Here is a 23,557-nt window from a genome sequence, read left to right on the forward strand (position 1 = left end):
CTGCTGGTTATCTACATGCCCCCTCTGTATGTTCAGATACATCAGTTCCGTCTTGAAATCTCTCCTAGAGCTTTCCCGGCTGCCCCACCTGGAGTGGTCCCTGCTTGTCCTCGTTCACCGCTGCCGCCCTGCGATCTTCACGGACTTCTCTCCTGTCTGTTCCCTGCTTCCCGTCCGCCCCCCACCCGCCCCGCTTGCTCTTCCTTATCTTATCCCCTTGTTTTGGTCAAGCACATCATTCAGTAGTTTCATGAGGAGATTGCGTGGGAGGTAAACTTTTGGACATGCTAGTCTACAAGTATATTTACTCCAGCTTCAGAATTCTAGATTGGAAATAATTTTCCTTTAGAATTTTAAACACATTGCTCAGTTTTCTTCTGGTTTTCAAAAAGGAACCCTCCTACACTGTTGGTTGGAAGGTACATTAGGACAGCCACTATGGAGAACAGTATGGCGGTTCCTTGAAAAACTAAAAAGAGTTTCTGTATGATCCAGTGAGCCCACTCCTGGGCATATATCCAGAGAAAATCATAATTCAAAGAGATACATGCACCCTAATGTTCATTGCATTACTATTTACAATAGCCAAGACATGGAAGCAACCTGAATGTCCATAGACAGATGAATGATAAAGCAGACAGGCTGCATATATACAATGAAATATTACTCAGCATAGGAAGAATGAATGAGGCCACTTGTAGCAATATGGATGGACCTAGACATTATCATACTAAGTGAAGTAAATCAGAGAAAGACAGATTTCATGTGATATCACTTTATGTGGAATCTAAAAAAAAAAGACACAAATGAGCTTGTTTGCAAAAACAGGAACAGACTTACAGACATAGAAAACAAACTTATGGTTACCAAAGGGGGAAGCTGGGGGAGGGATAAATTAGGAATTTGGGACTGGCAGATATACACTGCTATATATAAAATACATAAACAAGGACCATGGAACTCAATACTTGTAATATTCAATATCTTGTAAATAATCTATATGGGGAAAAAATATATATGGGATAAAAGAATATATATACAAAAGATTATATGTATTTATATTTCTATCTGAATACCTGAAACTGGGCTTCCTAGGTGGCTCAGTTGTAAAGAATACATCTGCCAATGCAGGAGATGAGGGTTCGATCCCTGGGTCAGGAAAATCTCCTGGAGGAGGAAATGGCAACCCACTCCAGTGTTCTTGCCTGGAAAATCCCATGCACAGAGGAGCCTGGCAGGCTACAGTCCATGTGGTTGCAAAAGAGTTGGACAGGTCTGAGCAATTAAAGAAGAGAATCCCTGAAACTAACACAACATTATAAATCCATTATGCTTCAATTTAAAAATTCTTTTTCTTCTAGTTCCCAATGCACTGTGAAAACCATTCTGATTCCCAATTTTTTATGTGTGACTTGGTCGGGGTTTCTTTTGTTTGTTTTGTTTGTGTTGTTTTTGCCATTAATGGGATTTCAGAATGAAAGGAAGTGCTTATCCTCAGTCCACCATCATTATAATGCACACACTGTTTTGGGCACTTATTTTTAAATTTTTAACTGATTTTAATTTTTAATTGATGAAAAAACATCATGTCATTAGATATTCTCTAGTGTCATGTCTTGGCTGCATAGAGTGTGGTTGTTTGGATACAACCTTGTACTTTTGGCCCCTAAGGCCGTTTTCAGTTTTTCATTATTCTATAGATAGTATTTGAATAAGTACTTTTTCTGTTAAATTTTTGGATTCATCCGTATTATTTACTAGAATAAATTTCTAGAAGTGTAATTGCAGAGTCCAAAGGACTCTGAGTATTTTGATACATTCTCCAAGTTATTCTTCCAAAAATTTGTAGCAGTTTTTTTAGTCACCAGTAGTATATGAAGGAAAAACATCTGCTTACATTCTGATCCTCCCCTCTTCTCCTGCCCTTTAAAAAAAATTTCCTTTGCTCAGAACAGCATTTCATTTGTACGTGACTTACTGACTTTTATGTCTAGTATCCTGAGAGAATTTTTTCAGTATGGAAAACAAGATGTTCTTTCTAGTTTTCTGCTTGGGAGTTAGAACATTTAAACTCAAGCCTCGGTTTTACCACTAAGTTGCTTTTAATGAATGATAACTGTTGTTATGATCATCTGCAAAAGTTAGAGGAGGAAAAAACAATGACCATTAAGCTCAAATATCTACCACATTCTAAACTTACTTCCAGTTTGTCAGTGTACATGAGTGCATTTTATGTCATAATCTGTGTTGTGTGTGGCTTTTTCCACTTTACTTGCTAGGTCTCAGTATTGTCAGCAGGCTTGTTGATGTTAATTCTTTAATTCCTTTCTTTTTTATATTAATTTTTACATTTTATTTTTTGGCTGTGTCACACAACTTGTGAGATCTTAGTTCCCAGTGTATTAGTTGCTCTGCTGTTGCTGCTGCTGCTGAGTCGCTTCAGTCGTGTCCGACTCTGTGTGACCCCATAGACGGCAGCCCACCAGGCTCCCCCATCCCTGGGATTCTCCAGGCAAGAACACTAGAGTGGGTTGCCATTTCCTTCTCCAGTGCATTAAAGTGAAAAGTGAAAGTGAAGTTGCTCAGTCGTGTCGGACTCTTTGGGACCCCATGGACTGCAGCCCACCAGGCTCCTCCGTCCACGGGATTTTCTAGGCAAGAGTACTGGAGTGGGGTGCCATTCCCTTCTCCGGGGGATCTTCCCAACCCGGGGATTGAACCTGGATGTCCTGCATTGCAGGCAGATTCTTTACTGTCTGAGCCGCCAGGGAAGCCGGGATCAAACCTGGGCCCACAGCAGTGGAAGCAAAGAGTCCTAATCATAAGATCACCAGCTGCTGCTGCTGCTGCTAAGTCGCTTCAGTCGTGTCTGACTCTGTGCGACCCCACAGACGGCAGCCCACCAGGCTCCCCCGTCCCTGGGATTCTCCAGGCAAGAACACTGGAGCGGGTTGCCATTTCCTTCTCCGATGCATGAAAGTGAAAAGTGAAAGGGAAGTCGCTCAGTCCTGTCTGACTCTTAGCGACCCCATGGACTGCAGCCTACCAGGCTCCTCCGTCCATGGGATTTTCCAGGCAAGAGTACTGGAGTGGGGTGCCATTGCCTTCTCCTAGATCACTAGGGAAGTCCCTTAACCTCTTTCAAGTATTCCTTGTGTTCTGTGACATCATGTGCCTCAGATTTTGATGACCTTTTTTTGGTTTCTCTATTTATATCATGTTTATTTTCATGACTCACCACAATTATTTTATGACTTTTTCTTTTGGGCTGTTTCCTTGTGGGGTATATTTCCCAAAGTAGAATTATCAAAAATTCAATGTTTGGGGACTTCCCTGGTGGTCCAGTGGTTAGGCACTTTCACTTTGGGGGCCCAGGTTCAATCTCTGGTCTTGGATCTGAGATCTCAAAGCTGAGTGGGACATGGGTAAAAAAAGATTTCAATGTATTCTTTGACTTAGTGAATCTCACTACATAGGGCCACATGGCTGTGTTGTTGGGAGACACCAATAGACTCTGTTTTATCTCTCTTTTGCTTTTAGTTTCCCAACTGCATGGTGGTGCTAAACAATGTCTGTGAGACTCTTAGCACAGGGATGCTAATAAAAGAAAGAGACTATTTAGGAGTTGCTTGGAGGATAACTTGCTGCTCTCATGATATCGTGTGCCTGTGTGTTAAGTCACTTCAGTCGTGTCCAACTCTTTGGGACCCCATGGACTGTAGCCCACCACGCTCCTCCGTCCGTGGGATTCTCCAGGCAAGAATACTGGAATGGGTTGCCATTCCCTTCTCCAGGGGATCTTCCTGATCCAGGAATTGAACCTGCGTCTCCTGTGGCTTCTGCATCGTAGGCAGATTCTTTACCGCTGAGCCACCGGGGAAGCCATGGTATCATACCACCCAACAACTAATGGGTGGATCCCAAGTGGCTTCTTGTGGTTACAGAATGCAGTCAGCTGTCGGGGTGTGGCTGCAGTTACAAATGTGGGAATGATATGTTCCGATGATAATATAAGTAAAGAATATTTCCCTTCAGGGTGAAAGAGACCATTGTATATCTGTCATGTGTCCTGTGAATATTCTCTTGACAACCAGAGGAGGGAAGATAGTCACTTCGCCTCATAGATGAGGGGATTATAGTTCACAGAAGTGAATTAACTTGCTCGAGGGCGGACTGTAGACAGAAGAGCCAGAATCCCCTGGAGGTCTGTTTGACTTAACGCCCATCATCTTTTGCACTCCAGCGGAGTGACTGCCTGTGTGTGGTGAGAGGGGAGTGGTAGGGGAGGTTTGCGTGTATCCCAGGAGTACCCTGTCAATTGTCTTTGCAAAACTGGGTAAAAGGAGGAAGTGTTAAGTCGTGTCCGACTCTTTTTTTTCTTTGTAACAGACAATGAACCAAGCCGAGTCTCAGAGCCTAAGAACACTGTGTCACCCACTCCTGCAGCAGACCCAAGTCAGACAAGAGATCCAAAACAGGGGCCCCAGGAACTTCAGGAAAAGAAAATTCAGGTGCTGGAGGAGAAGGTTCTCCGGCTCACCAGGACGGTTCTGGACCTTCAGTCTTCCGTTGCTGGAGTGAGTGAAAACCTCAAACACGCCGTCCAGGACGATGCCAGCAAGATGCTGGCCTCATGGCTGAGCAACCTGCACCCCCGGCCAACGCCCATCAGCGCTGTGGGTGGAGAACCAGAAACAGTTCAGCCCCCCGGCATCCTCAGCAATAAGGAGTCAGGCATGAAGGACATCAAGTCTGAACTGGCTGAAGTCAAGGATGCCCTGAAGACCAAGAGTGACAAGCTGGAGGAGCTGGACGGGAAAGTGAAGGGCTATGAAGGGCAGCTCAGACAGCTCCAGGAGGCCGCCCAGGGCCCAACGGTCACCATGACGACCAGCGAGCTCTTCCAAGCCTACGTGGACAGTAAGATCGATGCCCTGAGGGAGGAGCTTATGGAAGGGATGGACCGAAAGCTGGCTGACCTGAAGAACTCGTGTGAGTACAAGTTGATCGGTTTCCAGCAGCACTGTGATGACTATGGGAGCAGCTACCTGGGAGTGATCGAGCTGATAGGAGAGAAGGAGGCCAAGCTGAGAAAAGAAATCAGTGACCTTCAGGCCCGGGTCCAAGACCCTCCAGCCCATGCAAACTGCTGTGACGGTACCAAGCCTGGTGACTTGGGGCCACAGATCAAGATGTTAGACCAGAAAATCGAAAGAGTTTCTGAAGCGACAAGAATGCTGAATGCACGACTAGACAATGAGTTTGACCGCCTCGAGGCTCCAGAGCCGGATGTGGACTTCGATGCCAGATGGCATGAACTGGATGCAAGGATCAACGTGACAGAGAGGAATGCAGAAGAGCACTGCTTTTACATTGAAGAAACCCTCCGGGGGACCATTAGTGGGGAGGTGGACGGCCTGAGGCAGCTGCTTGATCAGAAAATACAGTCCCTGGAGGAGCGGCTGGGGAGCGCCCTCCTGGAGATGGTGAATGGCTCAGAGATGGTACCTGCTCCCCCAGTGGCAGCCCCGCCCACTGTGTCGGGGGCTGGGCCCCCGCAGGTCATGATGGAGTTGAAGCGCCTGAAGGACCAAGTGCGGGTGGTGGAGGACATGTGCCTGCAGAACCTCCGAGGAGAGCCTCGAGGGATGGAAGACACTTTGCGGAACGGGGGCGAGATGGTGAGCCTTTTGAGATCTCTAAACGACACGATGCAGGGGAAGTTTCAGGACACTGAACACAGCATCCAGCGACTTCAGCAGGACTTCAGTTTTCTTTATTCTTGGCTCAACCACACAGATGACCACTTGAGACGTCTACAGAACGAGCTGAGTGGTGGTAGAGGAGGGAAAAAGGCTGCAGGGGGTGGGTGGTCCAAGGTGGGTGAGCCAGGGAGGACGGAGGCGCCCCTGCCGTCTCCCCAGGCCCCCCCAGCGCATTGCTGCGACCAGCTGGAGGGCAGGTGGCAGCGGCTGCAGGACCTCGTCCTCAGCGAGCTGGACACTTGTAAGGAGAAGACGCACGGAGTCCAGAGGGAGGTGTCCGTGGTGGAGGACAGGGTGTCTCACGTGGAGAAGACCTGTAGCAAGCTGGACTCCATCTCTGGGAGCCTTCAGAAGATCAAGGAGGGGCTCAACAAGCACATGAACAGCCTCTGGAGCTGCGTCCGGCAGATGAACGGGACGCTCCGGACACACTCCAGAGAGATCTCCGGCCTGAAGAATTCCGTCCAGCAGTTCTACAGCCACGTCTTCCAGATTTCTACTGACCTGCAAGACCTGATCCGGTTTCAGCCATCGGCAAGTAAGTGCACCTTTGCCTTCCCATTTTAAGTATTTGTAACGCGTGTTCTGCTAGATTTTGGATGGTTTGTGGCATGAGCCACGTCACTGCTGGCCCAAAGTGTGCTTCGTAGATGGGGTGGGGAAAGTGCGTGAATTGTCTGGTGCTGAGTAGCAATGAGACAAAGACCAACAGTGAGAGCAAGTGTTTAGAAACTTAGAATAACTTGACGTCACCGTAGCACTCAAGCACACGATTTGTGCGTTTTGTAAGTTATCAGCCCACAACAGGTTGAAAATACAGAAGGAAAACTGGTCCTTGCCCTCAGGTAGGTGGCAGAAGGCTGATCTATACTGTCATGTTGGGGAGCTTAGATTTGGGGTCAGATTTGTGGCCTAACAGCTTGGGGCAATGGGCATGTTGTCCTGTCTTCTACTCAGGGAGTCTCCTGTATGCACACCCCTTCACCTCTCTGAAAACATCACTTCTTGTTTGCTGGTGTCATTATCATCTTTGGGCAATCTCTTGTTCCCTAAAACCTAGGGCCTCGATGATGGCAAGTAGAACGCATTGTGTTCCTTTCCAAAGACAGAGAGAGGACCCTGGACAGAGTACTTTAGGGGCAGGAACTGTTCAATGCCCCAGCACGCCCAGAACAAGGATGCTCATCGGCTGTGCTTAGGGAGATTCATGCTACACACTCTGTATGCACATCCGTGCTAAGTCCCTTCAGTCATCTCTGTTTCTTTGTGACCCCATGAACTGTAGGGGGCCAGGCTTCTCTGTCCATGGGATTCTCCAGGCAAGAATACTGGAGTGGGTTGTTATCTCCTTTTGCAGGCAATCTTCCTGACCCCAGGGATCAAACCTGTGTCTCCTGTGGCTCTTGCATCGCAGGCAGATTCTTTACCATTATACATTTCACTCTTGACAAATGTTTGTTGAATGAATGAATGGACTGAATGAATGGTCCCTTAATAGTACTGAGTGACATATTCAAGTTAACATTTTTGTTACCTGGGGGCTCAGCATGTCATCCCTGAAGGACAGAGCCTCCCTGGTACCTGGATTCAGCAACCTCAGTGCTGAGCAGAGTTTTATTTTTAAAATTTTATTTATTTATTTTCGGCTGTGTTCGGTCCTCATTGCCGAGCAGAATTTCTCTAGTTGCAGACAGCGGAGGCTACTTCCTAGTTGGAGTGTGTGGGCTTTCTCCCTGCAGTTGCAGCTCCCAGGCTCCAGAGCACAGGCTTAGTAGTTGGGGCACATGGGCTGCTCCCCGCAGGGACATGTTCTAAAGTCGCACAGTGGAGGCAGGGTGGGGACCCTGGGTGCTGTCGTCCAGGCCAGCCCACGTCTCCTCTGTGTCTCCCCAAAACGAACGCAGACTCACAGGTCCACGAGGACAAGGGAGGGCCAGCCGTGTGCCAAGAAGGACTCCACCTCCTGACCAGTCCTCTCCCTGTTTTCTTTCCCCCTGTCTTCCCTGCTGGCCTGTGTTGCCTTTTCACCTTGCTCAGCTCCAGGTGACAAAGGCCCTCATGTGTTGATGCTAGTTCTTGGCCTGGTGTGAGCCTATGGGATTTTAGGATTGGGTCCTATTGGAAAAGGCCCTGATGCTGGGAAAGATTGAAGGCAAAAGGAGAAGGGGGAAGCAGAGGATGAGATAGTTGGATAGCATCACCGCCTTAATGGACATGGATGTGAGCAAACTCCAGGAGATAGTGGAGGACAGAAGAGCCTGATGGGCTGCAGTCCATGGGGTTGCAAAGAGCTGGACACAGCTTAGCAACTGCATAATAGCAACTGCATAACAGCAACAACAACGCAGCTGGGACTTACAGCCTGAGGAGAGGAGAGCCAGGGCCTGATCCCAGGGAAGTGGGAAGTCTGAAGTGGTCAGTGGGACACGCTTTGAACCTTCCCAGAGATAAGGAGTTTGTAGATAAGGAATTACCCAGGCCAGTCCTGCTATTTATAACCTCCATCCCCTCCCCCCAGGCCCACACAGCTCCCAGATCTCTGGAATGCTGGGGAAAGGTCAGGGGACCCTGTGTGTGTTCATAGGGTGATTGTGCCTCCTGGTGACAGTTCTGTCTGGACTGTGCTTTGTAACAACAGATCGAAGCAGATAGTTCCAGTTGATTTGCAGCTCCCGGGCGGCGTGGGAAGCTGTGTTAACTCCTTCACGCTTGGCTGTGGAAAGAGGGGTTGGGGTGAATGCCTGTAAAGGGAAGGTGGCTCCCACAAGATGCTCCTTTTGGAATGAATCCATTGTCGTGAGAGTAGAATGCATGGACTTTCGGGAACTCCATTGATTGAGAAGAGTTAACAATACACAGGCCGAGGCTGTCCATTCTTGCAGCGCATCCAGGTCCGGGAGAACCTGAGTGTCAGGGGTCACTGGGTGAGTTTAGAGCTCAGGTCACAGCGCCCCGTGAAGAGTCAGCAGCACATTTATTGAGTGCTTACTGTGTGCAGCAGTGACTCAGTGGACATGAGTTTGAGCAAACTCTGGGAGATGGTGAAGGACAGGGGAGCCTGGCGTGCTGCAGTCCCTGGGGTCACAAGGAGTCGGACACGACTTAGTGACTAAACAGCCACTGTGTGCAGGGCTCCGTGAGGGATGAGGAGGTGAGTGGCACAACCCTGGCCTTCCGGGCATTTCCAGGCCCAGGTTTGGGGGTGGGGGAGTGACACACACAGGCCTGCAGAGAGGGTGAACGAGATGGTGTATCAGGGCTCGTCCTTGTAGTTCACTGGCTCTTACTGAGCCCGTCTTGTGTGGGAGTGATGAGCTTATGTGTGTGGAGCACAGGGATGGCAGTGCAGGGGACAATGACAGTTTGAGGGGGACAAGTAGGCAGAGATGGTCACGGCCACCGTGGAAGTCAGGGAGCACTTCTCTGAGTTGATGAGGCCTTCTCATCAAGGTTGAGTAGGTTGCGAGTTCATAGGCCAGTAGGGTGAAGGGTGAGATGGTGTGATGAGAGAGACTTCTGAAAGGGGGCGATGCTGGAGCTTGTACCGAACGGTGAGTTGTTGCTCAGTCCCTCAGTTGTGTCTGACTCTATGCGACCCCATGGACTGCAGCACGCCAGGCCTCCCTGTCCTGCACCGTCTCCCAGAGTTTGCTCAAATTCACGTGCGTTGAGTTGATGATGCCATCCAACTATCTCATCCTCTGTCGCCCCCTTCCCCTCCTGCCCTCAATCTTTCCTAGCATCAGGGTCTTTTCCAGCGAGTCAGCTCTTCACATCAGGTAGCCAAAGGATTGGCGCTTCAGCATCAGTCCTTCCAACGAACATTTAGAGTTGATTTCCTTTAGGACTGACTGGTTTGATCTCCTTTCAGTCCAAGGGACTCTTGAGAATCTTCTGCACCACAGTTTGAAAGCATCAATTCTTCAGTGCTCAGCCTTCCTTATGGTCCAACTCGCACATCTGTACATGACTACTGGAAGGGTTCAGAGAAGCAGGAGGGGAGGGCGTCCCTGCTGAGGGGTGGGATGGACCTGCTGTTTGCCGACCCCAGACCTTGGTGGCTTAAACAACAAGGCTTCATCACTTTCCATTGTTCTGCGGGGCAGGAACTGACTTGGCAGCTCTTCCGCTCCACTTGACATCAGCTCAAGTCACTCACTTGGCTGTGGTCAGGGGACCAGTGGGCTGGGCTGGGCTGAGCTGGAAGTTGCAGGAAGACCGGCCACGTGTTCCTGCGCACGGCCATCCTCTCTCTCCACGTGGTGGACGTGCACCTTCTCTCAGCATGGTGGTCTCGGGGAGTCACACTTACCACAAGGCAAAAGCAGGAGCCCCTTCCAGGCGGGGCCCGGAGCTGGCACCATGTCCCTTCTGCCACATCCCATTGTTCAAAACAAGTCACCCTGAGAGATGACGCGGCTTGTGTGTTGGAAGGGGAGGAATATTAACGATTGTCATCATTGCTCCCACCGCAAGCCAAGGTGCGGAGCTGAGGGTGCAGGACATGGTCACCAGAGGCCAGATTGCTGAGCCAAGGACCTAGACTCTGCTGTTTCTGCCCCGCCTGCTGCCCTGTGCAGGGAGCCCATTCTCTTCTTTGGAAGCACCCAGAGGGAGCTGAACTGCCCAGCTGGCAGCGGGTGGGGAGGGTGGAGGGGGAACCAGAATGGCCTCAGCCAATGCTGAAAGCAGTCCCAGTCTCTTTGTATCCCTCACATCAGTGCAGACGTTCTTCCCTGGGTCTTAAAAGAGACTCTCGAGACTATATACAAATGTTTGGTTACTTTTTTGGACAGAAGGTCCCTGCCTTTCATCCAGGACTTGGAGAGGTGCCTAACTTCTAAAAGGTAAAGAACTAGTATATTTTTTTGGCTGCATCTTGCAGCTTGTGGGATCTTAGCTCCTCGACCAGGGATTGAACCCACATCCCCCACAGCGGAGGTGCAGAGTCAACCACTAGACTACCAGGGAAGTCCCTAGGACCACTGTATTTTCGTGACTGTCTCATCGTCCACTCTGTGAGGTAGCTGTCATGCCCTTTCCTGGGCCCCGTGTACCCCACCCCCCTTCATTCATACAGTCATTCATTCCACAAATAGTCATGTCCTTGCACTGGAGTTTTAGCCCTTGCAGGATCTAGAGGGGGAAGTCAGGGAATGCACAGCCCAGCAAATAAAGGTCTGATTTCAGCAGGCAATCAGTGTGCAGGGAAAGATAAGCAGAGGAGGTGACAGAGAACAGGGGACTTGGTGTTTTAGATGAGAAGTCAGGGAAGGTTGCTCAGTGGAGACGACCTTTGAGCAGAGACGTGAGTAAGATGAGGGAATGAGCCTTGTAGAGATCTGTTCCTGGCAGAGGGAACAGCATGTGCGAAGATCCTGAGGCAGGGATGTCTTTGTCCTGTTTGAGAACTCAGGACGTCAGTTTGATCAAGTCCATGAGCAAGGGGGAAGGTCACAGGCAATGAGGTCAGTGGGTAGGGGTCAGATCAGGTGGGATTTTGTAGGCTGAGATGACAGATTTGGATTTCAAGTATCATGAGAAACTCTTGGAGAATTTTGAGCCAGGAAGTGATTATTATTTCCCAAGTCTGTAATCCCAGCTACTCTACACATTCTTTGTGACTTTGGACAAATTATTTATCTACTTAATGCCTCACTTTCTATAGCTGTTAATTGGAGAGAATCATGGTGATAGTGATACTTCAAGAAGTTAGCATGATAACTATTGTTCCTGTGCATGCTAAGTCATTTGAGTTGTGCCTGACTCTTTGAAGCCCCATGGACTGTAGCCCACCAGGCTCCTCTATCCATGGGATTCTCCAGGCATGAATAGTGGAGTGGGTTGCCATGCCCTCCTGCAGGGGATCTTCCTGACCCAGGGATCAAACTCACGTCTCCTGCATGGGCAGGTATGTTTACCACTAGCGCCGCCTGGGAAGCCCCCCTGTTCCTAAGGAGTATTTCTTTTCTTTTTCTATTTTTTGGCTGTTCTGTGTGGCATGTAGGATTTTTGTTCCCTGACTAGGAATCAAACTTATGCCTCCTGCAATGGAAGCAGGGAGTCTTAACCACTGAACCACGGAGAAGTCCCAGTAGTGTATTAAATAGTGACTGGCCCTTGGTCATCCCTCAGTATCAGCATGACTGTGACCCTCTGTCCCCTCTGCTGGACATCCCTTCTGCTTCTGGCTGAAATCCTCTCCTCTTCTTACAAGCATGCAGCCTCAGAGCAGTGAAGGTGGGCTCGCCCGCACTGCAGACGTGGGATGACAACCTTAGGTGTTCTGCTGAATGTTCTAGGGATCCAGAGGGTTTTGTTCTTTCCTTCTTTTTCTTGTTTTCTTGTCTAAATTGGGACTGAAGTGTAAAGTGTAAAAAGCTGAGAAATCTCCCCTCCCTAGCATTCAGGTTCTTGTTGTTCTTGTTTAGTCGCTCAGTTGTGTCCGACTCTGTGTGACCTAATGAACTAAGCCCGCCAGGCTCTTCTGTCCATGGAATTCTCCAGGCAAGAATAATGGAGTGGGTTGCCATTTCCTTCTCCAGGGGATATTCCTGAGCCAGGGATCAAACCCAAGTCTCCTGCTTGGCAGGTGGATTGTTTACCTCCAGGGAAGCCCAACATTTAGGATTCATGGTTAGTAAATCAGGTTCTGAACGACAAGGGGATTGGGGAAGTCCTCTATTCTGTGGATGTGGCCTCAGAAGTCTGGACTTTTGTTTCAGTTCCCCCCACCCCCTCCCCCAGCTCCCTGTCCCGTTCTTTTAGCTGCTTCTTGTCCACAGTTGCCCGGTCTCCATGCTACTGTAGTTATTGGGTGGGGGCAGCTCCAGGCCCTGCCCCCCCCACCCCAGCGTGGCTCAAAGACAGAATCTGCTTCCTGCTGGGGCCCTGGGACCACCTGGCCTGCACCACAGCCTCTGAGCCCACACAGCCTCCCCATCACCCATCTGATCAGATACTGAGCCCCGGGCAGATTTGGGCATTTCTGCTGTTCCCCTTTCACTTGGGATAGTAGGCGAGTTCCTGGTATTGAGAAGCCTGGGGCTCCCACAGAGCTGAGCCAGGCAGAGGGACAGTCTCTGTGCCAGGGTAGCTCTCCTCCCCCACGTCATGGTTCCAAGAAGGGCCTTCCTGCCGGACATGCAGGACTGTTTCCACACACCCCAGGGACTGCTTCCTCTTTCCAATCTGCCACCCCTTTCTTCTGCAGATGTCTTCAGGCAATTTCTTGTAAGTACTTTTTTTTTTTTTTTTTTGCGTATAGTCGATTTACAATGTTATGTTAGTTTCAGGTGTACAGCAAAGGGGTTCAGTTATACAGCCACACATGTTCATTCTGTTTCAGATCCTTTTCTCATATAGGTTATCCTGGAATATTGAGTAGAGCTCCCTAGGCCATACAGGAGATCCCATAGGTTATGCACCTTATATATAGTAGTGTGCATGTGTTCATCCCAAGTCCTGATTTATCCCTCACCCCTGTGTTTCCCCTTTAGTAACCATAAGTTTGTTTTCAATATCTGTAAGTCTGATTCTGTTTTGTAAGTTCAGTTGTTTCATTTTTAAAAAAAATTGGGTTCCACATGTAAGTGATGTCATATGCTATTTGTCTTTCTCTGTCTGGCTTACTTCACTTCGTATCATAGTCTCTAGATCCATCCATGTTGCTGCAAATGGCATTACTTCATTCTTTTTCTAAAATTTATTTTTATTTATTTGGCTGCCCTGGGTGTTAGTTGAGGCATGTGGGATCTAGTTCCCTGACCAGGGATTGAACCCGGGCCCCATGCATTCGGAGTGTGGAGTCTTATCCACTCGACCACCAGGGAAGTCCCGTATTTCTTTCTTTTTAATGGCTGAGTAATATTTCATTGTGTATATATATCACATCTTCTTTATCCATTCCTCTATCCATGGGCATTTAGGTGGCTTCCATGTCTTGGCTCGTGTAAATAGTGTTGTAGTGAACACTGGGCTGCATGTATCCTTTTAAATTATGTGTTTTTTTTTCAAATACATGCCCAGGAGTGGGATTGCTGGATCATCTTATTGTTGTGGTTCAGTTGCTAAGTCATGTTCTCTTTGCCCACCAGGCTCCTCTGTCCTCCATTATCCCCTGGAGTTTGTTCAGATTCATGTCTGTTGAGTCTATGTGCTGGATCATATGGTAGTTCTATTTTTAGTTTTGAATGGTATTAATAACATTTCATTTGGGGGTGCTACAGATTTAAGAACCCCATCTTTATCCAGTTGCTTAGCCTAAGCTGTGCTGTAAGAATGAAAAAAACACAGGTTTTTCAAATCAGCTCAGTTTAGTCGCTCAGTCGTGTCCGACTCTTCGCGACCCCATGAATTGCCTGTCCACCACCAACTCCTGGAATTCACCCAAACTCATGTCCATCAAGTCGGTGATGCCATCCAGCCATCTCATCCTCTGTCATCCCCTTCTCCTCCTGCCCCCAATCCCTCCCAGCATCAGACTCTTTTCCAATGAGTCAACTCTTCACATGAGGTGGCCAGAGTACTGGAGTTTCAGCTTCAGCATCAGTCCTTCCAATGAACACCCAGGACTGATCTCCTTTAGGATTGGCTGCTTGGATCTCCTTGCAGTCCAAGGGACTCTCAAGAGTCTTCTCCAACACCACAGTTCAAAAGCATCAATTCTTCGGCACTTGTAAAGCCTGGCAGGGGAAGAGTGGCCTCATGCCAGTGTTATGACAGTTTTGGCCTTCAACTTGAAATTGGCTGAGTTTGAGGCCAGTCTAGGTCCCAGATAGCATGATGGAGTCAGTCCGAGTGTCATAAATACATAAAGGCTGCATAAACTGCGCAGACTCGGACCACACTGCCTCTGGACGATACCTGCCCTTCTGCTCTGTGAGCATCTGGTTTCTGTAAAGCTCTTCAGTTGGTGAAAGCAGCGGCTGCTTTTCTCCGTCTGAACCTTGACTCTAGGACTGCTGTGTCCTTGGCACCGGCCTCTCCTACAGCTGTGTGCAGAGTCCCCTGCGAGCTTGATAGAAATAAGGACTCTGGGCTCCCTCGGGAGACTCCTGCTTAGCAGGGGTGAAGTCAGTTCCAGGAATTTGTCATTAAATTTGTAATTAAAACAGAGAACCCCCCAGCTCCCGTCGTGGAAGCGGAAGGCAGACCCCCCTCAGAGGCAGCTGGGCCAGAGAGAAGCGGAGAAGCAGGGGGTGGTGGGGAGGGTGGGGAGGGAGGGAAAGTCCTGGGTGCGGAGCCGCAGCCCCCGCGCCAGCTCTGCGGGACCCGCGTGTCCGCTGACGGGCTCTGCCGACGCTGTCACTGTGCCTCCTCACATCCTGACCGTGGCGGCTTTACAGCAAGTCTTAAAATCAGGTAGACCCTCTGTGTGTCCATGTACAGCTTCAAATCAGCTTGTGAATTTCTATCAAAGAAGAAATCCCCAGTGACTTTTTGGGTCAGGTCGGCTTCTCTAGGGTTCAGTGATAACAGGTGACCTCTGTTCCAAGGGCACTGCCCTGCCGATGTCAACCCGCGAGGCTGGAGCTGTGTGTGTGTCAGTGATCTCTAGACCGCACTTTTCAGAAATGCCAGCCTGTTTGCCCTGTGGAGCCTGATTCCAGGGGCCTCTGCGTGGTCACACTGGGCGGGACTCCTTTCTCGGCGGGGCTCCGTGCCCTGGAGGGACGGTCAGTACGGGCCCTAGATAGGTCATAGTCTCTAGATCCATCCATGTTGCTGCAAATGCTTTACTTCATTCTTTTTCTAAAATTTATATTTATTTGGCTGTCCTGGGTGTTAGTTGAGGCATGTGGGATCTAGTTCCTGACCAGGGATCGAACCCGGGCCCCATACTTTGGGAGTGTGGAGTTTTAGCCGAGTGTGGACCACCAGGGAAGTCCCATATTTCTTTCTTTTTAATGGGCAAGTAATATTTCATTGTGTGTGTGTGTGTATATATACACACACACCACATCTTCTTTATCCATCAGTGCTGTGATGGAACCACACAGTGCCCCCAGGACCAGCTTGAGTGTTTTCTCTCTTCATTCCAGCCAAAGTGCAAAGCAGCATTTCCACTGTTTGCTCAGTAGGACAGTTCCTGCAAACCCATGGTCTCCCCCGCCCTGCTGTCAGGGGAGTCGCATGGGGTTTCTGTGCGTCGTCTCCCCAGCGGCTCCTTTACATGCCTCCCCATCCTCTCCCCCCTTGACCTTCCAGGCAGGGAGACCATCGAGTGTCTCCTCAAAGCCCCTGCCTCGTGCCCCCCATGCCTGGTCAGTGCAGGAACCTGGTCCCTCGGCACCCCCTCTGAGCCTGGCGTTTCTCATCAGGGTGGCGAGGGTCCTTCCCGGGCACAGAGCTTTGCCAAGTGGTGTGACTATCCTTCCACTTAGCCTGCTGTATGTCAGAATGTGGGTGGGTTTCTTTTAAAGCCAGAAGTCCTGGGAATTCCCTGGCAATCCAGTGGTTAGGATTCCACGCTGTCACTGCCAAGGGTCCAAGTTCAGTCCTTTGTCAGGGAATTTAACATCCTACAAGCCATGCAACCAAAAAAAAAAAAAAATACAAAGTCAGAAGTCTTGATTGCCATCTTTAAAACAGTCCCACCACCCCGACCTGTAGTTGCATTTGGTCAGCAGACACCCTCGCAATGCCAGGCAGCTCCCCACCCCCTCCCCACACTGGGCTTCTAGTGAATTGGCCTGGACATTTGCACAGTGACTTGTCACTGTCAGGGATGTGGCCCCACACCTGTCACTTCATCTGATCAGCCAAATTCTGCCTGCTTGTCAGGAGACTTTGAGGGTTTAGCCTGAGTGGTGGATGACTCAGCCACGCCGCCAACACAGACTCTGACGTCCCCGCAGCCCTGTGCTGTGACACGACTCCATGGGGTTGCTGACAGTTTCCTCAGGCAGGTCTTCATCTTAGCAAAGGTTACAGTGGCTTTTAATAAGAACTTTAGCGGAGTGGGAGTGGCCTTTCCTACCTGCTATTGGCTCTGTCCTTGGTGAGGTCGTGGCCCGGCTTGTGCACAGCTGCACAAGGCCACTGCGGGGGCATCAGGACGGAGACCTGGAGGCAGGCTGTGGAGCAAAAGCATCATCATTCCTCACGTGAAACACGGGCAGCCCCACTTGGTTCTTACAAACTCAAATGGTCACTGGATTAGAAACATATGTGCAGTTCGAAGAGACACTGGCTGCCAGAGTTATCTTCCCAGATGGAGCAAGATGCTGTCCAGTTTGTTTCCAGTGTGTAATAAATGTGTGTGTTAGAGACACTACGTGATGTGCTGGGGGCCAAGGTTGGGGAGCAGTCGGGATCCAGGGCGGCTTTTTCATGCCGTCTCTGCTGTGATGTGAGGGGTGTCGGAGCCACCCGTTCTGCACAGAGTCCTGGACGGACTCCCCGTGGAGATCAGTGCAGGATATTTGGCCCAAGTGGTTTATTTGTTCATTCTTTCCCCTCTGCCTTCCACTTGCTATCACAGGCCTGGGTGTTGAGGGAGTGATGACTGAGAGAGAGAACCATCACTGTTTCTAAGTTCTGGCATTATCCTTACAGACCCTAGAAAGACGATTATTGTTAGCAAAGTTAGGGCGCCTCCTCTACTGGCTGGCGGGAGTGAGGGTACAGCCCAGGGTACCGGCCTTTCTTCCTTCACCAAATACTCAGACGTCTCAGTGTCACGTGCCAGTCCCTGGTGACAAAAGACCATTAAAACGTGTCCTCAAGTGTTCATCATCCAGCAAGTGAGGAGAGGTATGAAAACCAGACAGGCCCTCAGAGCTCCGTGATTGGGAGGCAAGATTGTTAAGCGCTGCTGGGCTTCACAAGGAGCAGCGGGACTGTGGGGAGGGGTGTGTGTCGTCGAGGATTCCCGAAGAGCCGGGCCGGGGGCTGGACTGAAGGCGGCAGGAGACGATGGAGCAGGTGGTGCGGACACGGCTGTCAGAGGAGATTCGACTGGATCTTATGAACAGTGGAGGACAGCTGGAGGGTTCTGAGCAGGGACGATGATAAGGACAAACTGTCCTCTGAGAAAGGTAGGGAGGAAGGACCCGAAGGATGATTCAAAATGAGAAGCTGGACTTAGCCCAGATCGGGGTGCGTGTGAGAAAGGAGAGGGCAGAGTAAAATACGACTCGAGCACCTAGACGAGGTGACAGAGACAGATGGGGCTTCAGAGAAAGCGGGATGATGCGAAGGGTTTGTAGGGGGATAGGTACAAAAAAAGTTGTGAGGGGCTTGTATTTGGCTATTTTTAGGTGCTTTGTGTCGGAGAACGCCATGGCACCCCACTGCAGTAGTCTTGCCTGGAAAATCCCATGGACAGAGGAGCCTGGTAGGCTGCAGTCCATAGGGTCCTAAGAGTCATCAGACATGACTGAGCGACTTCACTTTCACTTTTCACTTCATGCATTGGAGAAGGAAATGGCAACCCACTCCAGTGTTCTTGCCTGGAGAATCCCAGGGACGGGGAGCCTGGTGGGCTGCTGTCTATGGGGTCACACAGAGTCGGACACGACTGAAGCAACTTAGCAGCAGCAGCAGGTGCTTTGTGTACTGTAATTCTTTGAGGGTTATAGGACTGGGGAAGTCTGTGTGTTTAAAGTACGGGTGGAGACACGCAAACTTGGGCTGAAGGGAAGGAGCCAGTGAGGCGGAAGGAGAGAGATGGAGAGGAGAGGAGCAATGTTCGAGGAGCTTCTCCAGCAGAGAAGGGAGGTGGGAGCGTGCGCCGCGGAGGGAGGCCAACTTGTGAGCCGAGAAAACAGCGTGAGGAGGGGAGACGGACAAGGAGGGACCTGAGCATGCTTGGACTGGAGGGAAAGGAGATGGGGTGGGCCCCAGTATCGTCTGTGTTTTATAAAAACAAAACACTTCTGAGGAATTTACAATGGAAACCACCTCCCCTGCCCCTTCTCCCTGTTACCCTTCTCATCCCAGAAGTGGCCACATGCAATTCTTTGAGCTGTTTTCTCCACTGATGTTTACTTCCTTATTTCTAAATCAATTTATTAGCTTTAGATATCTCTCTATGGATATTATATACAGTATTGGACATTATCAGCTGCAGACATTAGCCCATAAGGCTCTTTCATGTCTCCCCCTCCTCCCAACTCCCAATAGTTATACCACAAAACTCAAGTCAGTATTTATACTATAAGCTAAACAGCTCAATAATAGCCAAATAGGATTGTGTTGCTTTCCTCTGAATTAGTAGTAGTGTTATTTGCTAGATTTTATGTATCTGTCTTGGGATTCTTCTCACTCACTGAAACTCTCTCAATACCATAGAAAGTATCAGGTCATTTGTTGGTTCCATTAAAAAAAAATTTTTTTTTTTTGGCAAATCATGCATTTAATTTAAAAAATTTTTTTTCAAATTGGAGAATAATTGCTTTACAATGTTGTTGGTTTCTGTTGTACAACAACATGAATCAGCGTAAGTATACATTTATCCCCTTCCATTTTTCAACCTAATGACCTCCCTCTGGGAGTTCTGTTCCCAACACAGCCTGGACTGCTTCCTCTCTAGACTTGAGAAAGCTCTAAGGCTTTCAATCTGAAACTTTGCACTACCATCCTAGAAGTTTCTTGAACTTCTAGGTTTTTAATGGTTTACTTTCATTTAGGTGGAGTACATTTTCCAATAGCTTTTTAAGAAAGGGTGCTCAAGAGTTTTGCTGGTCTTTAAATATTTCATGGCTGAGAAAGGTTTATTCTAGTTTCACAACTGGCAGATACTTTAGCTGAGTACAGAACTCAAGGTTAACAATGATATTCCTTCAACATTTGAAGGTGGTGTTCTTTTGCTTCCTGGTTTCCCTTATTTGAGAGTCTGATGATGTCCTTCTGATTTGAAGTCACTTCTCTCCATCCCCCAAGTCTGTAGGATCTTCTCTTTATCCTCAGTGTTCTGACTATGCCTTGGTTTGGGTCTTTTATTTAATAATCCAGCTGGGATCTTTTACAATTCTAACGAATTGTGCATTCGATTCTCTCCTTACCACCTCTCTATGCCCCCGTTTTTCTATTTACTCGAGAAAGTTCTGGATTGGAAAGAATCTAATTTTCCTAGTTTCTCTCCTATTATCCATTATTTTATCTACCTGGTCTACCTTCTAAAAGATCTCCTTGATTTTGTCTACCAACTCTTTCACTGAATTTTCTTATTTTGGCAAGCATATTTCTAATCAGTGAAGACATTCTTATTCTCTGGTTAGGCCTCTTTTAACACCAATCTATTCTTGTACTTTGGATGCAGTGCCTTCTGTTTCTGAGTTTATTTGCCTATTTTGTAGAGTAGGCACAGGGTTTGTAAGAAACAGTACGTGTGGGAAAGCATGCAAAGAAGCAGTTTATGTCGGACAGAAGCAGCTAGAGGGTGGGCATCCTTGCCAGCAAGGAGCGTGTCTTACTACATGTTTATTTTCTTGTATTATCTGTTTCTTCAAAGTTCCTTTTTATTACTTGGTTATTTCCTTCTCATCCTGTCCTTCACTGTGGCTAGCGGCGTCTCCATGTCTGAAATCCTTCATGCCAGTTTCTACGTCCAACCTAGCCCTTCCCACCAGAGTATTGCAGAAAATTAAGACTTGATGCCTTCCCACTGTATGGTGTGAATGAACTTATCTTTAGTGCATCTAGAACGGTGTTAGCTCTGTACCATCCTGGGGGCACTTGAGAAAGTGATGATCAGTTCACTCAGCTCACGTTCTGGAGGGCTTCATCCTCTCATGGAAAGGGTGCTTGCGGAAAAGCTTCCCTTGGGGCTGGAGGTGGGCTGGCAACCTAGCTCTGTGGGTAGAGGGACCTGTGTTCCATCTGCCACAATCACCTTTGTGACTTTAAAAAAACTAGACTGGGGTGGGGATACAATGCAGTTTCTGATTTTACTTGATAATAACTTTGGAGCTTTGGAACCTGGGCCATGGCAGGCACCCTATGGATGGAGGAGGAGGTAGGTGGGGTTTGGCTGTTGAGGAGGGTATCAGGGCAGTCCTGGTTGTTCCTAGATGTCTTGCAGGCCTGCAGGAAGGGCAGTTCCAGGAATGTATTCAGAGTAGGAAATGGGGGCAGTTGCAGGCTGTGTCTCAGCACTGTTCCGAGAGGGCAGGGGGTGTGAACCAGGAGGCTCTTGCAGTGGTGCTCCAGTTGGAAGTGCTCCAGCTGGTGATCTTAAGGCTGTGGTGACCTCTGTGCCTGCCGCAGAGGCAGCTCGTGCTCTCTGACACTCTGGGTCACGTGAGGTCTGCAGAAGCAGGCCCTCGGCTTGTGGTGGCAGCAGGCAGGTACAGTTGCGGGGTCATTATGGAGTTTTTGCTGCTGGAACCAAGGATAATGTTATTTTGGGGAGAGCAACCATCATGTAGAAAGAGGCTGAAGACCCTCCTCTCTGGGGCAAGGGGTCCCCACGCTGTGGTGGCTGCTCTTGTGTTTACCAGTGGACCTGGCCCAGGGACCCCCAAGCACACATCTTCCAGGAAGCCATGCCCATGGGGCCTCACAGAGGGGCCTGTGATTGAGCAGTCAAGTCTGTGGTTTTTAACTCTATTTCTTTCTACTTTCTCAAACGCTCAGCAGAGGACCCCTCAGAAACGCCTCAGCCTCCCCTCCGGGGGAAGGCCCCAGAGGACGTAGGAAAGCCCTCAAGCCCGGCAGAGGCCCCCACGGAGCTGTCCACTCCAGTGCTGACCCCACTGCTGCCGCCCAGCACTCCCTCGCCTCCGAGGGACCCAGGACAGAAGCCCGTCCTGCCCAAGAGACGCCCCCCACCCCTGCGGCCCGGCTGGACAGGGCTGCCCTTCTTGCCTGGCTCCACGGGGGTCATCATGGAGACTGGAGAGGCCGGCCCCCCAGGCAGGATGGGGGTGTCAGGGCGGGGCCTGCCCCGGGGTGTGGATGGCCAGACCGGGCAGCGGCCAATCCCCAGCGCCGAGGGCTACGCAGGAGCTCCAGGTAAGTGCACCCCAGGCATTGGGAGGCTGCTGCGGGGCTCTGTGGGTCATGGGTCCAGCCAGCAGGGAACAGCATCCAGACTGAGCTGTCCAAAGATGCCGCAGTGCCCTGGGCACAGAACATCACACTTAGAGTTGCACCCTGGGCTATATTACTTGTGCCATCCAGGCAGCTCGCTGATCCTCCCAGCAGGAAGTGCACTTGAAAACCAAACATGTACTGGGAGCCTGGGCAGCAGCAAAGAGGAGCACACAACTAAGCGGGTAGGGTGGAAGGTCTGGCTCCAACCTTAGATGTGTGGCTGGAGGAGGCCAGAAGCTGGAGGAGGTTGCTGGATGTTGGAAGTTGGAGGATGAAGGAGATAGGAGGAGGGATGAGGATAGTGAAAGGAGGTTGGATGATGGAGGTGGTTAGAGGCGGCTGGATGTTGGGAGTTTGGAGGAGGTTGGGAGGATGGAAGTTGGAGGTGGTTAGATGAAGGAGGTTGGAGGAGGATGAGGACGGAGGAGGCTGGAGAAGGGTGGAGGAAGGAGATTGGAGGCTGGAGGATGTCAGAGGGTTGAGGGGATCAGAGGTTGGAGGTCGCGGGGAGGTTGGAGAAGGAGCATGGAGGTTGTTGGAAGTTGTTGGAGGTTGGAGAAGGGAGGAAGTTGGAGGAGGATGAAACATGTTGGACGAGGGAGGAAGTTGGAGGATGGCTGACGTTGGAGTCCGGAGGAGGAGGAAGAAGGTTGGAGGAAGTGGGTGGAGGAGGCTGGAGAATGGCGGAGGATAGAGGTTGGTGCGTAGAAGAGACTGGAGGAGGTTGGAGGAAGCTGGAGGAGTTTGGATTTTGGCGGAGGGTGGAGGAGGTGGAGGTTAGAGGAAGAGGAGAGGTCAAGGGACACTCACTGTGTTTCTGTCCTGAAGTAGGTGCTAGACATGCAGCTCCTTGACCAGCACCACGGCTTACATTCTGACACATGAGGAAACTGAGGCTGTGAGCTGTGACGTGTAAACCCGTGACGCTGGGTGGGGGAGGTCACATCAGCTGCCACAGGATAGTACCACCCTGAGTTAAACCCATCAACTTCCTGCAGGGAAAGCGATGAGGCTGCCGGGTGGGGCCATTCCTTCTCAGCCGCCCCTGGCTTAGGCAGGGTGCTGCCTTCTCTAGGATGAAGGCTTCCCCTGTTAGTTCCACGTATCACGGGTGCTTATACTCTGTCGACGATGTGTTCCTTTGCACATCCTCCCACTCACTGTGTGAGGAACAAGCAGCAAAGGGACTCAGAAATGAGGGGCTGTTAAGGGTTCTGACAGTGTCTGCATTGTCTTTCAGGGTACCCCAAATCACCGCCTGCAGCCTCCTCAGGTACTCAGCCGGGGTGGGAGGGGAGGCCGGGGTGGGTGTGCCTGGGTGCCCCACCCCCAGACGTCACGCACGCGCCAAGTCCCGACCTGACACACAGGGCCCTGGCACTCCCCCAGCCGCCTGCTCCTCCGACGAGGACAAGGTGGTGTCCACCCTGAGGGGAAATGAGAGGCCGAGGCCGCCCCTTGGGACCGCACACAGGCCTGGGCTGGGCCTGACTGCAATCCTGTCCCCCCCAGGGGCTCCGGTGCCATCTCTCGTGTCCTTCTCCGCGGGGCTCACCCGGAAGCCCTTCCCCAGCGACGCCGGCGTGGTCCTGTTCAACAAGGTGCTGGTGAACGACGGGGACGTGTACGACCCCAGCACCGGTGAGTCTGCCTTTGCTCAGCTGCTCCGGAGGGCCTCCCGCTGCCCCTTTCTGAGCCAGAACCCACTCACCCTGCTGGGACGGGTCTGCATGGGCCCCAGCCCCCAAAAT

At 50.2% G+C, this 23,557-nt stretch overlaps 1 protein-coding gene and 1 non-coding gene across 3 annotated transcripts in view; one reads left to right on the top strand and one right to left on the bottom strand.

Annotated features, from left to right (window-relative positions):
* The window catches only part of EMILIN2 (elastin microfibril interfacer 2), a 59,723-nt gene that overhangs the window by 34,419 nt on the left and 1,747 nt on the right, over positions 1-23,557 (top strand). The window contains exons 4-7 of one of the 2 annotated variants that reach the window (XM_070361835.1): positions 4,390-6,303; positions 21,351-21,725; positions 23,047-23,079; positions 23,319-23,447. In XM_070361835.1, coding sequence (XP_070217936.1) covers positions 4,390-6,303; positions 21,351-21,725; positions 23,047-23,079; positions 23,319-23,447 — 2,451 coding nt within the window. Of the gene's footprint in view, positions 1-4,389; positions 6,304-21,347; positions 21,726-23,046; positions 23,080-23,318; positions 23,448-23,557 lie in introns of both variants that reach the window. The other variant, XM_070361834.1, reaches the window with a different exon arrangement.
* Positions 13,525-13,597, bottom strand: TRNAR-CCG (transfer RNA arginine (anticodon CCG)). The gene has a single exon. It is a non-coding gene; the product is annotated as a tRNA-Arg (tRNA).

This window comes from Bos mutus, chromosome 24 (genome assembly GCF_027580195.1).
Source record: "Bos mutus isolate GX-2022 chromosome 24, NWIPB_WYAK_1.1, whole genome shotgun sequence".
Lineage (NCBI taxonomy): Eukaryota > Metazoa > Chordata > Mammalia > Artiodactyla > Bovidae > Bos > Bos mutus.